Source organism: Cheilinus undulatus, linkage group 3, assembly GCF_018320785.1.
Source record: "Cheilinus undulatus linkage group 3, ASM1832078v1, whole genome shotgun sequence".
Taxonomy (NCBI): Eukaryota; Metazoa; Chordata; class Actinopteri; order Labriformes; family Labridae; genus Cheilinus; species Cheilinus undulatus.
Genome location: NC_054867.1, coordinates 49,802,470 through 49,820,444, shown reverse-complemented (window position 1 = coordinate 49,820,444; position 17,975 = coordinate 49,802,470). Strand labels below are relative to the sequence as shown.

Genomic DNA, 17,975 nt, shown 5'->3' with positions numbered 1-17,975 from the left:
AGCACACCTACTGCTGATTAAGTGAAGAAGTTTAAGATTAAGGAAGAGGATGTGACCTGTTGGACAAAGTCTGACCTGTGAAATGTGAGAAAATGTTGGTGTTGTGGGAATCTGACAAAAGAAGTGAAGAAGAAAAATGGCATCGGTATCAGCTATTGGCTATGTTTTTATTTTTTTGTCTTGATTCCTGCAATCAGTGCATCTCTAATTTCAGATAAAAGTATGAAATTTGTTCGCTGCTAAAAGTTTTTCTCACACTTCATGCACCATCAGTGAGTTAAATCTAGAGTGCCAAAGCTTGCCGGTGTGGTTCCTTCCTCTTTAGGTCATTATAAACTTTGTGATTAAAAAGACTCCTCAACTAAGGACAGCAAATGACCAGAGGAGGTGGGTAGTTTGTCACCAGCTGTATTTAAGTCTGTAACTCTCCACTGTCAGTTTCAGTGGGCTGAGATGTCAGCTACCATACTGTGGCTAGGAGGATTGAAGGTTAGCTGCGTGGAAACTTCTCCTAGTGGACTTTGCTAAACAGAATAGAAATCATCACACAGGAAGAAGATTTAAAGCTTTCTCCCTCTCTTAGACGCCCAAAAACAGGCTCTGTCTTAAACAAAATATTCTGAGGTCACGATCATTTAGGAGCATTTATGGCTATGCTTTAGTATCACAGCTTATAGAAATGAATAAATAAATATTTGCTTTATCTAAATCTAAAGATGCACATGCACAGATTTTAAGTGATTTTAATGTAAATGCAGGAACAATTGTTAAGACTCAAAACGTGTCCAAAAAAAAAAAACATCATTATCATCAACTTTAATTTACTCCTTGAAAAGCTGAGAAATATTAAGGTTTCCCTCATTTACAATGAGGTCGAGTTATGAATGTTAGCATAAACAGAAACAGAGAATAACTCAGAGGAAACAATCAGACTCAGAGGGGAAATGTTTGGAGGTATGCTTGAATTGTCCCAGAGAAAAATATTTTTTATGAAGGTAACGTCAGGCCACAAGGATGCTGTATTTTTCAGAGCACATTCTGTTTTCATATTCCACAGTTTAGACTCATTTTCCTGCTGAAAACTTTTCTTACTGTCCTAATTTTATGTAAAAACCATCAGCAGGAATAGCGGTCACCTCTAAGGTTCATAGAGTTAATTAAATCCTTTTCCCCACAGGCTTTAAGTCAGATTTATATTCTGAGTCACTTTGAAAATTCTTTCTGACTAAAGCTTTGAATAGGAAAGAAAATATGTTGTCTAGGTTTTGCACAAAGAGGCAGAAAAATCTCTTTAACTTGTGTTCACATGTCATTAAAATAAATAAGATGGCACCAATAAAGGCACTTGAAATACTCCTAATACATTATGACAGAGTAAAGCAGAGCACACAAACACTTCAGCAAAGAAGGTCATAAAGCAGCTGTCACATACTATGTTATATCCTAAAAAACATTAATAGTGTTTTCAGTCATGATATAAAGTGATCTGTACATAAAAGGTAGCAGGCTGTCTTTACAGCAATAGGATAAGAGTTCAGTCTGGTGTTCTCTGATGCCCACTGAGATCCCTCAGTGCAACAACGAACATTTGTTGAGAGTGGTGAGGCAGTCAAAGACTCTGTGAAAAGCTAAAGAACCAGGTTATGGTACTGTGCAGACAGGAGTGCAGGATCAAATATGACTCTGCTGGCAACTACAGCCTAGATAATGGTCAGGTTAGGTTTTCAGCTTGAGTGAGTGATAGTTACGGGAAAGGGTTGGCTATTGCAAGTGGTTGTGTACAATGGCTGCTAGTGGAGAGATTAGCTCAGAATTAGCCACAGCACCAGTTTTATCAGAACTGCACGTGTCTTTATTATAATCAGAATCATTTCATTGCCACTGTACAACGTACAACAAAATTTTTTGCAGTTCCATTTTGTGCTTGAGCAGTTTCTAATTTAATATTGAAACTGCTCTGGGATGTGTGCTGTTTTTCAGTGTGTTAGTTTTGTTTCTGATTGTCCTGAACCGTCTTTCTGAGGGTAGCAGTTGGTGATGTGCTGGGTGGGATGAGTCCTTCAGGATGCCCATGACGTTCCTGTGGCAGCAGGACCTGAGCAGCTCCTCTAAGGAGAGGAGAGCACAGGAGCTAACGAGCTAGCAAGGGTAGAGAGCAACACTGAAAGCTTTTTATGACAGAAAAGATGTTTTTCACTCCTGATCTGCTTCTGCATGGGTTTGCGATCGTTGTGGGTGGGGTCTGCCGGTGTATCCAGGGGCTGCTGCTGCAGTAGCTGTTAGCTTGGATGTAACTGTGGGAAAGCAGCAGTTTAATTGGAACTGGACCACATTTCTGTTTAAAACAAGAACAAAGAGCCACACCAAAAGCCTGTCTTGGCAGAGAAGATGGTTTTGCCTGTCCCCTGATCTACCTTGACATCAGTTTTATTCACCAAGAAGCTCCAACGTTAACAATCTAAGGCAGCAGTAGCCTGTCAGCTCAAGAGAAGCACATGCTGATTGGCCCGTCATGACTGTGACCGACAGAGTGATCTGTCATGTTAGGTTAGCTGTTTCCTGCTGACTGGGCTTTATGTTTTAAACTTTTAGGGTCCTTCAATTCTCAACCCACGGACATTAGGGACGGCACGATCACACACCCCAAAACCAATCACTGCCAGAATAACAATTCAATCTGGCATTACAACAGGCATCCCAGATAGTTGTGGTCAGCGAGGTTTGAACCTAGTCTTGTTATTAGAACGTGACCGCTTCAGCTCAAAGGTGTCAGACTTGCAGCCTATTGTTTCATGTAGCGTGTGACACGTTAAAGCGCCACAAATATTTCCTCTGGCTCAGCTTCTTCCCTGGTCACTCTATCTTTCTTCTTCTCAGCTTCATCCATCACCATCCTCTTCTGCCTCATAGCCTCAGCCTTTGTACTCAACAGTACTGATACAGGCTAACTTGCTTCTTTTTAGCAGAGTGCCGGTGTGTGAACTAATGCTGTAGAGCTAATTTTCACACAAGAACTGCAGCTGACTGCTAAAGTTACATAGTACTAAAAGCAGGTGATTCAGGGCTCTCTGTGGAAATGGGATGGACACAGCTCTCTATGTTGAAAGTTAATATCCTCTTATACTAACTTTAAAACTACTTTACTTAAATATCACTGCCTTGGTGTCCTCACTGAGTATAATACTGGACGGCAACTGGGGAAGATTGTTAGCTCTCAGATGCTTCATGGCAGATTTTTGCCTGAGGCCACTCCTCCGGGTTTCTTTAGCCCTCCAAGAGTCCAGATTGGAGTGCTAAAGTGTCTTGGTTAAATGGTTAACAGGCCAATGCTGAATTTGATGTAAAAGTAGTCATTAAAATGTTTTCAGTGTAGAAAGTCATGAATCATCACTAGTCTTTATCAGGTAATGCCTCTGTGAAGATGTTCTGCTGTTTGTGTCTGTGTGTTTCAGGGGGGGCCCTTATTCCAGCTGGCAGCCCCCCCTCCACATTGGTCAGTGGAGTCATTGACCCGGAGCCTTCAGATCCTTGAGTGTCCTATAAAAACCACACTCCACCTGCCCCCCCTTTTCTGTTCTCACATTGTACCCCCAACAGAGATGGCATATGTTACCATGGTAACAGATTAATCCTCATTAGTGTGCCCTGTTTTTGTTATTTTATGGTAATGAGGGAGGAGCCAGAGAGATGGTGATAATTAATGGAGATTACAGTTAATCTGCAACCTGATGAGGATCTGTTTTAATCTGACAGTCCACTAATTTAAGAAAGATAGAGATATATTTCAATTATCAGGCTTCACTAACCTGAATAAAAGCAGTCAGCTTAGTAGTTACATGCGTGGTTATCAATAGTAAGGTAACTGATGCTTACTTATCTATCCATGGGAGTGTTCATGTAAAAGAAGAGAGATATCAAGTCAGTCACACATTTTCCCAGGTCCTCATCAGAGGCAGTAAATACATATACAAATACTAAGAAGTGAAAGACTCTGTATTCACTAAAAAAGACACAGCTGCTGCAGCAAAAAGCTTGAGTAGGCTCTAACAGAACCATGTGAATGTACTAATCAGGGCTCATGATAGCACTGCATCATTATACAGTTCATTAAGGCTCACTCTGACTTTAACACAGGTGGACTCCAGTCACCTGAGCTAAATTTGAAGTGTTTTTGCAAAGGAAAGGATCTGATTACTTTGTCAATGTGATATTTCAGTTTTTGATTTTTAAAAAATTAGCATAAGCTTCTAAAATTCTGTTTTCACTTTTTCGTGATGGGGTACTGAGTAGTTCAATGAGAATAAAATGTTTTTTTTTTGACTGTAGTGTCTGAAACATAGAACTTGTCTCTGCTGTATAAAGGGCAGGTGGTTAGAAAGTGTAGCTCTGTTTCCACCTCCTGTTGGCTGCAGCGGGTGCACAGTCTGTCCTCTTTCGGGATCCAGCTTTATCTGAGGTGTTGTGACTTTGTTTTATATGAGAGTCTTTATTTATAGAGCACTTTTCTGTTAGGTGTGTAAGGCCGGCCACACACTAGATGATTATTTAATCCGAAAAAATTTAAAACCGTGAGAGACCACAGACTTCAGGACAATTTCCAAAGATTTTTCATCTTTAATCCTCTGAACGCAAACACTAGACGACTCAGCCAGACTGTGAGACCACAGTCTGAGACCACACACCTGCCAACCTGCCTACGACCTCGCATAATCACGTGACTTCAGAAACAAAAACAAAACACGGATGTCTGTCGATACCGTCATGCTGTCTGTCCACAACAGGCTGTCCTGGCATGCGTTACAGGTGAAGCTTCATAAAACAAGGGAAAGACTCGGGATGAAATCCTGGCTGAATTAAATTAAAGTTGTGTTCATGGTTGTGAGTGGTGGAACTACGTATGATCTGGCTGTGACGCTACTCGGTCTGCTCGCTCTCATTGGTTGTTGTGGGTACTCCGTCAGTGGCACTATGACCTAGAATCGTAAAAATCAAACATGTTTGATATTTACGATTCAGGATTTTGGAGGCTACGACGCGATTTGGAGCAGTACAACAATAATGTTGACACCACACACTTGCAGACTACTCAGACAAACAGTCGCGTGTGACGAGGCTCCTCTCGGGATATGCCCCCATGATCTTCGACTTGAAGTTTTAAAGACCCTGTAAGAGAAAATAGATCTGTATTTAAGCTTGTTGGATGACAGGTCACTGTGTTATGAACCCCTAGTTCAAATCTTAGTCAAAACATCTCAAAGTTTATAAAATTAAGCCACAGAATATTGAAAAATATGCAGTAAAATCTGCTCCAGGATGGTGTGAGCGTGTCTGAAATACGATCTTCTCAAATTTAAAACATGCTACAACCTGAAAGGAGGAAAGCACTTACACCATTAGCCTGCCTCTTGACCTTTTGATCAGAGCGCAGCGGACTGGCTCTGTGCCAGACAAGAGACGAAGTCTCTTTTCTGGCTCAAATCTCTGTTATGAAACTTTAAATGATCCATAGGCCACTGTGGCTGATAGATTTGACAAATTTACCTCACAATGAACAGAAAAACAGCATTTAACTGACTCTTAACTTTTAATAAGGGCGGTGAAATCAGCTAACAACAGACTGTACGGAGATGAACTGCTCTGTGATTTTATATTGCAGTGTTAGAGGGGCGGGGTCATTCCATAATGTGAGCTCATGACATCATGAGCCCACCTATTGGCCCTGCCCAAATTGAACCCAGCCAGGAAAGAGGGAAAAAATGTTCTAACAGTCTCAATCCAAAATTCAGTCGCATGTAGATCTCAGTGTTTTCACATGTTTACAGCAACTATATTCCAACATATCTAGAGTGTTAAGACAAAAACTTTGGATTTCACTTTACAGGACCTTTAAGGTGGTGTATTGATGGCAGGGTCATAGCCTGGCTGGTTGGTTTGGGTACAGCTGAGGAGATGAATTCTGGTGCTGTTGGCTTTACAGAGGTGTTTAAAAGGCTATTAGAATCACTGGAAGAAATATAAAAGCAGAAAAACTCTGAACTTAAATTGTGCAGAGAAGCTGACAAACAATACCAGAGCAGACATAATAATAATAATAATAATAATAATAATAATAATAATAATAATAATAATATCTATCATTCTTCTACTGAGGCAGATGAGTTAATGGGATGCAGGTGTGTGATCCAGGTGACCCAGCCAGGTGCTTAATTGCTGATTGTTGGAGGGTGTGGCACACAAACACTCACAAAGACAGACAGGGGGAGGGGACACAAGGGAAACAGAAAAACAGGAGGCAGCCAGAGCTGTGACACTTCTCAATCAGGATGCTGCCTTATAAAGGCAAAGAAACAAAAAAACATCTTAAAACGTATAAATGTGAAAGCAAAGGCTGAGAAAGTATAGATATTGTTTATATGAAGTTGTTTTTAGAGAACTACAAGGATTGTAATTCAACACTTATCTCAATGATCATTCTAGACTGTTTTTTCCTGACTTACAGTGTATTGTTTTTTGAATCAGCTCATTTGTAAATGCAGAACACAAAAATTGAAAGTGAGTTAAAAAAAAAAGCAGAATAGGACGAAACTCAGACTTAAAGGAATAAAGGCAGTAAACAAGAACAAAATGCCTACTTTGGCTGACTTTAATATATCTGTACAGTCCACTTAATATTTCTTTTAATTTTGTTTTTATAGCCTATTGTGTCTCTTGTTGTATTCTCATATGAAAATCATTTATGAGAGACAAAGTGCTCTGCCAGCCTTTGAACACTCTTGTCCTCCTTCCCTCCCACGATCAGCTCGATAAGCTCCAGGATCAATATGATGGATCAGTCAGTAGGCGGAGCTTTTGTGCAAGTCGCTCCTTTACCTCAAAACAACAAAGCAAAGCAATAAAAACACCATCCCTGTCCTTCAGACCCAGTGATAAGAGCGTAAAGTTACCTCCTTAAGCATGCATTCTGCAGGATTTTCATGAGGATTCTGCAGAGATAATCACATACAAACACATAGAAAACCTCATAGGAAACAGTGACAGAGCACAACATAAAACTAGTCTCTATAACCTGTTTTACTTCAAGAAAGGATGAAATAAAACAGCAGTGTGTCTTTTAATTCATGGCTATTTGTAAAGTAGCTTTAAAGCTTTTCGAAAGAAGAAGTGCATTTAAGGTAAAAAGGTATTCAGCGTCTTTATTCAGAGCTGAGGATGCATAAAAGAAGAGAGCGGTTATACAAACTCTGAGTGCAGCCTGGGGACATTTTAAAGAAGGGGCTATGTAGATGTAGAGATGATTTTTAAAGAATAAAAGAGAGAAATAACAAGCCATAAATAGCAACATGTTTGCTTTTTCTTCTCAAGTACTAAGGGCCAAACGAAGATCTAAATACATAGTCTAATGGTCTGTGTCTCAGCCTTCATATTTCACTTTATTTTCCTTTTATTCCTGAGAACATTTCAAAATTTTAGCATTATTTATCATTTATTTATCATGTATTATGTCTTAAAAGCTTCTGTCCCCATGGTTGCCTGGTTTAAAGATGAAGTTTGAGTGTGCTGTATCTTCAACTGTTTCTTTATTCTGTCTGCAAAAAAAAGCTGCTCAAAACACATTTTTATTTTAAGGTCTCTGAAGTGGTCCACTAAAGATTTAAGAGCTGCTAAAGCTAAACAAGATACTGCAGAAGAAAATGCTCTGCAGTGTGGAAGTAAATAAATAATATGATAAAACCTTTAAGCAAATCAACTGCAATTGGTAATCTTAAAATTTGGACTCAGTTAAATTCTTGCAACGGGCAAATTGCCAGTAGATTTTGTTTTTCTGCATCCATTGAAAAGCTGGCCAGTAATTTTAAATTTCACAGTGTTCCAAGAAGTACATGTGCTGCCAGTTTTATATTTCAACAAACAAATCCAAATATAGTCCTTATTCTCTATTCCTCATCTACTTTGCAGCGAATTTCATCCAAATCCACCGAGTCAATAGTGAAAGAAGACGCACGGATTGCAATGAGGTTAAAGATTTGACATTTTAAGGAGGTGCAGCCATGCACAGCATGTATGAAACATAGATGAATGTCTGCAGACAAGTCAAACTGAGCATAAATAAAACACCTAAAGAGGAATGTCTGTCTATTTTTGTCTTGTGAATTAAATATCTAGTTTGCCATGATTCCTCACATTTGCAGCCAAGTGGGAATGTGTGCACGTCTCATGCACAGAGGCTGCAGAGGTGGGCCTAGTTAATGAAGAATTTACCTCTGCTGTTAGTCTGTTGATAAATGCATTGACAACAGGCTAACAGCAGAGTTTTTGGGCTAAGTTCATGGGTACATCTTAAAAGCAGACATTTCAGTATTTTTTTTAAGTTGCAGTAGTATGGAGTACTTGGTGATAGTAGTAGCTTTGTGTTGCCTCTCCAAACAGGACGCACTTGGGGAAGCTAAGCTATATAGCACCGCAAAGTTTTAGCGTTTTAGGTAAATCAAAAATCAGTTGCACACTTTATCAAAAAACTTTGGGAGCCTTTAATTTTTCACCCAGAAAGCATCTGTGTTTGGCTGTATTTTGTGGGTTTCAACTTGAGGCTACCTGCTCTTCTGCTTCAGAATATCTGAACAGCTGTTTGCATCTGCAGGCTCCGTCAGAGAAAAAACACTAATTATTTAAGATAGAGATGTTCCAATACCATTTTTCCTTTGAGATACCAAGTACTGATCCGATAGGGGGGTGAACCTTCTGGACTGGACTGTGCAGACCACCAAATTATTTTAGACCTATATTTGACTCAGAACTAGGGCTCTGAAATTAATCGAAAATTAGATTAAATTGCAATTTGGCCTGCTGCGATTTTCAAATTGCAAAAGGTGCAATATTTCTTTGACCTGAAACTTGTGTAAAAATACCAGTTTTTAACTTTTTTTTTGCAACAGAGATGTTATGCATGACATATCATGCAATCATTCAGGTGCCATTTTTAGAATAGTCTACTAAAAATCCTATCTTCTTCATTTTTGTACTTTCTTCTTGTTAAATATAAGAATGACAAAAACCCTTCAATGCAACAATTTATATCAAATTTACAATACAAGTCATAATTATCAGAATTAGACTCTTTCAAAGAATTGGTCAACCCTTGTAAAGGAATAAAAGAAAGTTAAGGAATAATTGCATTTTAAATCACATTTGTAATATTTGTGAAAAAAATTGCAGTTAATTTTCCAAAATCGTTCAGCCCTACGCAGGACATGGTTCAACCAATAGAATCATAATGTTCAGCATCTCTGTGACCCTAAAGTTGTTTTCTCCTGCTGATTATTGTGAGTTTTCCTGCTAAAAATTAAAATAATAGTAATACACAGGGCTGCATCACAGGCTTTCTCTATCTCTCTCCATTATGCTCTATTCAGGCAGCATGGCGTGATTATGGAACAGTCTGCTATTGGCTGACAGACCCACAAAGGCTAAACAATATGACGGTTAGCATTCAAGCTAGCTGTAATAAATTATCGTAATTCAATTAAAATGGATAAAAAGACATTCAGTATGGGGTTTACTGGTGTGGATTTAATCATTAAAGTCCCCAAAAAATCACACCAGTTCCAGGCTCCCTGAAAATGCTGCTGTAAGGGATTCAGATAAGATAAGATATTCCTTTATTAGTCCCACAAGGGGAAATTTCAGACAAAGGCATCAGTAGCGTCAATGTAATGGCAAGAGGAAAAACAAGTAAGAGGCAACGATTTATGGTTCAAAAGTTATTTATCTTTTGATAAACTGTGTCACTTCTTGTCTTGGACAACAGCGCCGGTCTGGAAGGCATTTTAACGATCACATTCAGAGAAAAACTGTCACACAGCCACCATTCTTTGCTTCTGCAGTGGGTCCTTTGGTTCTTCTTTGCTGCTCTAAAATCAGAAGCTTGTGCATGCAGTGTTTGTCCCCGACAAAGAAGGCTAACATTTAGCATGGTTAAACAAAGCAAAATACAAAGTTTGACAAAACGGTATCAGATCAGTGCATAAACATGCGTACTCGCCAACACCGAAACCTGCATTTTAAGCCGTATTGGACGTATTTCAGATACTGGTATCAGAACAGCCCTTCTAATTCGGGTCATTTTTCCAATTTATCTTCAGAAAGTTGAAGAAATTCCATAAAACACCAACAATCAGTCAGGCAGGGAACTCTGGATGGCGAGTGATGCAGGCTGCAGGACTGGAGTAAAGTTAGAAAGATATTTAGAAATGGTCGACTGTGAGCTACAACCCAATTTTTCTGAAAACAAACCTTCTTCTAGGCTAGACAGCTTACAATGCCCTCTATGCACGGCCTGCTGTGGCACGGAGGTGAAGGGACCATCTGCAAATTTCAATTCTGAAAAAAGGAATAAAAACACATTTTACTCCAAATTTTAACTGATGGGTTGCAAAACCATTTCAAGTGGGTAGTGAAAAACACAAGTCCAAAAGTCTGTAATATACTTTGATTCTGAAGTGTTTGCCTATATCTCAAGTTCAAACTACCCCATTTTTATTAAAAACCATTTATTCATGATTGTAAATTTTAAGAAATCTGGGTTGTAATTCCTCATGTAAGAGGCAGTGTTGGGTTCTGATGCTATACCAACAGAGAGCCAAAGTATGAGACTTCATATGCTCTTACTTTGAAAATGACCTGCATAGTTTTAAATTAATGTCCACATTAAGATTGCATGGAAATAAACTTAACTCAAAGGAGTAACAGCCATGAGCTCTGGCTGTCGTCCTCAAAGCAGGCGGCTCAGGTCAGGCTCATTTCCTGCGTGACATTCCCCTCTCTCTCTCTCTCTCTCTCTCTCTCTCTCTCTCCATAGTTCCTGCATCCATGGTCATATTTGACTAAAGCATAAAAGCACAAAAGTAAATTATCTCATCCATCAAAATAATCCAGCATTCACTGCTTTCTTCTTCTGCTCCTGACGACTAAACCTTTCAGATGTTCAGGCGTTTTACAGCGTAAGGGGAAAATTCGAAAATAAATGAGATAAATTTAATGAGGGTCTGTGTCACGCTGTCATGATTAACTGGGGCATTTAGATAAAACAGAGCTGTTGTTATTATCAGCAGCACCAGAGCCTTACCATCCATGACAAATCAAACTGTCTGCTGTGAAAAAGGCTGAAATCATCCAGACAGAGACTCTGGTGATTTAGCAGGAAGAAAAACCAAGGACAGGTGGATTTATATCTGATTATTAGACTGTGTTTCTTTACAAAATTTGGTCCGGGCTTCGGTTTAAAGCAGCGACAGACTTCGGCGGCTTCATTTGAAGATTCAGACTGATAACACTCAGACTGGAGCTGCCTGTTGTTAGAGAACAAAAGCTCGTCCTGTGAGTGTGTGTCGAGTCAGCAGGTGAATTAGTGCACAGCAACGCTCACATTCAGAATACTCACGCTGTGCTTCTGTGTTTAGGTTCTGGACAGTGACAGGTTGGTGCTGCAGAAGATGAAGAAAGCTGCCAAAGCCAAATACAACGCAGGACAAGGTACAGAGATATAAACCACAGAGAGTATATGAGGATGGATATAGCTATGATGTCTGTGGTGAAAGCTGCAGATTAAATTATGCAGTTTGGTAAAGTCCAGTTCACAAAAAAATCAGGAAGAAGGTGTGTAAAGTGTAAATAACAGTATAATAGGATGATTGATGACATTAACATGCCATTTTTTGATGCATAAAGTACAAAGCATTTTCCCTGCTTTTCTTTATCAGACCACGTTTCTCACCTGGAGCAGTACATCAACTCTATGGAGAAGCTGTCGGTCAACTGTCACTCAAACGGAGAGACGGAGGTCGGCTCCGCCTTCTGTCGACTGGCAGACTTTTCCAAAGAACTTCTCTCTCCAATGAAGAACCTGGTGAGTCCTCAGGGAGAGAAAAATGTAATGTCTGCACTCATCCTGAAGTGAGTTTACAGCAGTATTAAAGCCTGTGATGCATGAGTAGCCCTTTAAGATCCCTGGCACTCCCAACGCATTTCTGTTTTTAACCGTGGGTAAAATTGCAACCAAATGAGATAGAACAAAAGTTCTTTTTGCATATAAAACCGGAGGAGTAACACTAACATATCCCACATTCAATGTGTCCTAGAGTGCTACTTCCTTCCAAAAATATCCTTCCTTCGTTTGCAAAAATGTTGTAAAAAGCGCACACATCAAAAACAATACAATGTAATATAATCTGGACCGCTACCTTTCACAGCACTTCCTACTTTATGTGTACGTGATGACGAATGATGACATTTTGTCTGTACAGAACTTATTGCATTGTTTTCTTGCAGGTCATGAGTTGCACTTGTTATTATTTTAACATAGTCTTCTGCAAACATTTGTATGCTTAAAAATATCTGGCAGACTTAGAGACTTGATATCACTACTGTGTGTAGTTAACTTTTATATAAACATGCTATCCTTTTGCAAATTTAGCATAATTTCATTTCATCTTCGTTTTTGCTTTCTATGGGAGGTCATAAAGGGGTTAACAAAGGCCCAACTAGGGACAAGAGTTGGACATTATAAATTGCTGTAAACTCTCTGTGCAGCACGTCATTCATGCTCTGTTATGAAACTATGTTAAACTGCATCGTCCCTATACAAATAAATAAATTCAAATTCAAAATTCAACTGCTAAAACCAATCTCCCAGTGATAAGACATTCAAACATTTAAGTAGTTTTCTCTCAAACTCTAGTCAGCACATTTTATGGCTTCTTAAACTGAATTTGGAAAACCTTCAGGTGAAAACTTGCTTTCAAAACATCTCTTGAGAAATTCTCTGATTCAAACTGGTTCATCCCAAACTTCCAGTGATAAATTCTTAAACCATAAAGGTTTGATCGGCTTGCAGCTGGTCCACTCCAAAATCCATTTGGAAAGCCATGTATAAGAAAAATTGGGTCAAAAATTGTTGGGTAAGAATTTAAATGTAAAAGTACGAGTAAGAGTACAAAATAAACTAAATATAAATGTAAAAATTAAAAAATGAATCAACCTGGACTGTAGTAAAGAGACAGGTGCAAGGCTAGGATGCATCCTGAGTTTAAAGTCTGCACTGTCATCTCTACAGTAGAGTTTTCTCTTCCACAGTCAGGATGTGACAGACTCAGTGGATGACAACACTCATGGTGCAGAAGTGTTCAACATATAAACAACAATAATTCTCTAAAGCCATAGCAGAGGAATCCCAGCAATGATCCCCGTACAACACACATCTAATCCCATATAAATGCATGTAAATATCTAAAAATCACCCAAACAACCCACTAAAAGCATGATGGGAAAACTCCATCCCCCAAATTTGAAATGGCAGTGTCCCTCCCCCATTCCCCAGCCAATTAAAGGGGACATATTCTACCCTTTCAGGACAAGTTTATATTGGTCTCAGAGGTTCCCAAACACACCTGTGAAGTTTTTTTTACTGTAAAAACACTCCAGTATTGGATTTTTGTATGTCTACAAACCCCTCTGTTTCAGCCCTGCTCAGAACGAGCTGTTTCTGTGTCTGTGGCTTTAAATGTTACTGAGCTGTCCGACTCTGCCCCTCTCAGGAAATGGATGTGGCTCTCCTGATCCTCCTCTCAGCTACCTGCTGAGAGGAGGATCAGGAGAGGAGGGCGAAACTTTCTTCCGAGCAGGGAGGGACACCTGAACCTAGGGGCGGGGCTAATTCCCAACATGACATCATGAGGAGAAAATCTAAGAATGTCTTGTTTCAGGGGATAGAAAAGCCTGAAAAGTGTATTTTGCATAATGTGTCCCCTTTAAGAAGTACATTTTGCCCAGTCTCTATTTCTAATCCAACATTTGGTCAAACGTACTCAACCTGTGACCCAGCTTTTGGGTTATAAAGATAAACCAGCTTTTTTAGTGTTAATACATTTTTATAATAAACACTATTTGAGACCATTTAAAAAAAATTCTTGAACTCTTAGAGATGTCTTGGGACCCCCCAGAGGGTCCTGGCTCCTCTTTGAGAGCCACTGTCTAAGCATATTGATCACGAAAGCCTCTGATCGAGAAAACCAGTAAGGTCTTAACCCTATCTTAGACTTTAAGCAGCTTTCTTTCTCAGTCCTAACCCTCCATGGAGAAACACTGTGATAAGCATCAGTTAGAGCTTTACTAGTGTAATCCAAAATCCACTTAGAAACCCTTTAGTTGAATACCTGTGATCCTCTTTGACTGTTCAGATGTCAAGTAAGAAACCAGAGAGTAAAAGACGTGTGATTCCTCCTAACTGGTCTATTTTAGGTGAAAAAACTGTGGTAGAACCAAGCCTTGACCTGCCCACAGAAAATTCGAAAATTAAGAAAATAACACGTTTTTTTTTTTTTTTTTTCTTTTCTCTTAATTCTTTAAGATATTATAACAGTCTGTCTTATTCTCATGTTTTGAAAAAAGTTTGGAAGTTGGTTTGATTTTGTGAACTGTGTGTGGCTAGTACAGGGTTTTTCACCAGCCACATGAAATAATTAAAGCAAGAATTTCTGTGATAAAGGATAACTGTTATCTTCATCAATTATAAACTTCATTGGGGAAGACGCAGAATTAATCTGGATATTGATGTTTTTCTCAACACAACACAACACTTGTGTTTTTTTGATCAATGATAGGTTACTTAATTTGTGACTTAACAGCCTTATTTTTTCCTCATTACTGTTGTGAATTCAGATTGACTGTCCAGAATTAGCATGCATTTAACAGTGAGTTTGTGTGTTCAGTTAAAGAGCATGCTGCACAACATCAACTTCTTCCTGGACTCTCTGGTTAAAGGAGATCTGCGGGAGGTGAAAGGGGTAAGGACTCTTTCAACTTTGAGATGCAGCATCTGTGCATCTGCATTAAATACAGAGCGCCTTTCAGCGGTCTGAGTGTCCTAAAGCTGATAAAAGTGAATCCTACAAACATCTGCTTTGCCCCCATGAAGCTTCAGTACCAAAATATGGCTGATGAATATGGATTTAGGTCTGCCAGTATGTTTCCTGAAAGTTTTTATGGACACATCACTCACCTAAACACCTGTCTCATGAAGCAGATGTAGAGTATGTCTCTATTTTGAATCAAAGTTTGTCTAAAATTTGTTTTTTGCTCAGTGTCTCTGTCTGTCTTTGTAGGATCTGAAGAAGCCCTTTGACAGAGCATGGAGGGACTACGAGAGCAGATTGTGAGTGATAATCAGACTGAGTGATCTTTCGTCTTACAGAGGATCTTCAGTTCTTAGATAGTGGTGTTTTATGACACACTTAATAAGACACTTAACAATCAATAAGGACTGTAATTAGAGAAGACATCTACAGTAAAGCCAAGCTATTGTTTATACCAGTAGTTTTCAAACTTTTTCTGCCCAAGGCACACCTTATTCATATCAATTCAAAGAGACTCTTTAAATAATGTTACTGTCAAGGCTGCCCATAAGGGGTAAAAAGAGGAGAACTTTCTGGGGCCCAGCCAGCTGGGGAATCATGGAGGTCAGCAAAACCATGATCCTTTGTTAAGTTAAGCTGTGATAACCAATATACTTAACCCGAATAATAAACACTCTTAGCACAGCAACAACAAATTATTAATGCTTTGGTGAGATATAACCTTTTCAAAAATATAATTCCCTTAAAATAGAATTTCCTTTTTATTGGTCATGTTAACAAATTGATGGGAGCACTGGACTGAATGGTGAGGAAAGTAACGTTGACTTCATAGCTAGGCCATAATGTGCACAAGAATCAGGATGCCAGAAAATATAGAAGAAATTAAGACAATGTTAATTGAGAAGAACTAAATAATTGTGAAGAGAGAGTCAATGGGTTGACACAGCAAAATACAGCATAAAGTAGCCAATAATGGGCAAAAAGGGGAAAAGGGTACTTTTTTTTTATTTAGCAAAAGTGGCTAAAAATGGGATTTTGTTTCATGCATCAAATTTGGGCAAAAATGGCAAAAAAAAAAAGGGCAAAACGTTTTTTATTTAAATGTGTCAAATATGTGCAAAAAGTGGACAAAGTGGACAAAATGGACAAATATATATATATATATATTTTTTTTAATTAATGTGTCAAATTTGGATAAAAAGTGGCCATAAATGGCAAAAATTGGTTAAAATGATTTGAAAAAACAGTGTCCAAAAGTGGCTAAGCAATAGCAAAAGTGGGTTAAAAGTGAGAAAAATGGGTTGGGAGTGGCAAAAAGATGGCAAAAAATGGTTAAATTTGGCAAAAAGTTCCAAAAGTGTCAAAAATGGGTTAAAAGTAGCAAAAAAAAAAGTGGCAAAAATCAGTTAATGGTGTCAAAAGAAGTGGCAAAAATGAGTAAAAAATTGTTTTACCTGGTTAAAAGTAGCATGACTTCATAATTTCAGCACCAGTTTCAACCCAATAATAGCTTGCCATGCTATTCAGCTCTAAATGAGGTAACGGTTAGCCAGGATGCTAGCCCCAATGCTGCTGATCCAACACACATGCACTGATATCATCGATAAATCACAACTGGGGAGGGCCCAGTCCGTGGGTTTTTTCAGGGGCCCTGCCAAATCTGTGGGCAGACCTGGTTACAGTACTTGTCATAAAGTTGTAGTAATAACATATGGTGGTACAGTTTCCCAAAGAACAGCCAGACTTGCCTCAAGGCCGTCTAGTTTGCCTTGCCACATCATCTGAGAGCCACTGGTTTATACAGCTGTGATTGGGTTATAACAAACATGTTTACCCACTGCTGATAAAAGTCCATAACTGCATAGTTTGGAATATTTTTCAGCCTAATCTTTTCATAAAGTTTACACCAGCTTCTAGTTAGATGGACAATGAATCATGAGTTAGTCATGAAAAGTTGTGGGCTGTGCTGCTGCAGGGGTCAGCTCTGCTGCCTCACATTAAGACTGGTCCTGGTTTGAATCCCAGTCAGACATGCATGAATTCTCTCCAGCTTCCTCCCACAGTCCAAAAACGTGATTATTAGGTTAATTGCAGGCTCTAAATTGACCGTAGGTGTGATTCTAAGCATGGATGAAGGTTTTCTCTGTATGTCAGATTGACTTCAGCAGGTAATATTGTAGATAATGGATGGATGAAAAGTTGTTTCCACAGTGCACGTGTTACCCTGTCCATCATTTATTAGGGCATATTTGTATTTTCATAGATATTTCCCATCACTGCGTACTGTCACAGGGTTGGAGGTTTCACCTCATGCTCTTTGTTATTGCATCTTTAGTAAGCAGGTGGAAAAGGAGAAGAGGGAGTTGGCTCGTCAGTACGGGATGGTGAGGAGTGAGGTGAGCGGGGGAGAGATCGCCGAAGAGCTGGAGAAAGAGAGGCGCTCCTTCCAACTGAGCATGTGCGAGGTCAGCGATGCGTTTATGTGAAGACGCCTCCTTATCTGACCTCACCTCTGCCCCCTCTCTGTCCTTCCCTTCATTTTGTTTTTTCTTCTCCTTCTTTTAATCCTCCTCAATCTCCTTTGTCTTCCATGTTTCTCTTTTTCCTTCCTCTCTTTGCTCTTCCTCCTCCTACTTTCTTTCCTTTCCACTTCAAACTCTCTCTGTCGTTTCTTTCAGTCCTTTCTGCATGTTCCTCTTCCTCTTGCTCTTTCTCCACTGTTCTTCCTGTACAAATCCATCTCTGACTACCTGTGCAGCTTCTACCTGTCCACTAAAAAGACTTATTTCTCCTCTCTCTCTCTAGTATCTGATTAAGGTCAATGAGATAAAGACAAAGAGAGGAGTCGACCTCCTGCAGAACCTCATCAAACACTACCACAGCCAGAACAAGTAGGAACACAAAAGAGCAAGCCGATATTTAGCGAAATTAAATATTGCTGCATTGCTGTATTACTGTGTTAATTTTGATTTGTGTGTTTTTAGTTTCCTGCAGGAGTGTGTGTCGACCACTCAGAGGTTGAAGCAGTATATGGAGGAGCTGAACGGAGTCTTGGTGACGGTAAGACGA

The 17,975-nt window shown here is 39.3% G+C and overlaps 1 protein-coding gene across 3 annotated transcripts in view; it reads left to right on the top strand.

Annotated features, from left to right (window-relative positions):
- Nucleotides 1-17,975, top strand: part of unm_sa1614 (un-named sa1614) — a 41,465-nt gene that overhangs the window by 3,739 nt on the left and 19,751 nt on the right. For all 3 annotated transcript variants that reach the window (XM_041779534.1, XM_041779543.1, XM_041779527.1), the window contains exons 2-8: nucleotides 11,457-11,529; nucleotides 11,757-11,902; nucleotides 14,763-14,837; nucleotides 15,156-15,205; nucleotides 17,242-17,371; nucleotides 17,712-17,797; nucleotides 17,891-17,966. In XM_041779534.1, the coding sequence (XP_041635468.1) occupies nucleotides 11,457-11,529; nucleotides 11,757-11,902; nucleotides 14,763-14,837; nucleotides 15,156-15,205; nucleotides 17,242-17,371; nucleotides 17,712-17,797; nucleotides 17,891-17,966 (636 nt within the window). The remainder of the gene's footprint in view (nucleotides 1-11,456; nucleotides 11,530-11,756; nucleotides 11,903-14,762; nucleotides 14,838-15,155; nucleotides 15,206-17,241; nucleotides 17,372-17,711; nucleotides 17,798-17,890; nucleotides 17,967-17,975) is intronic.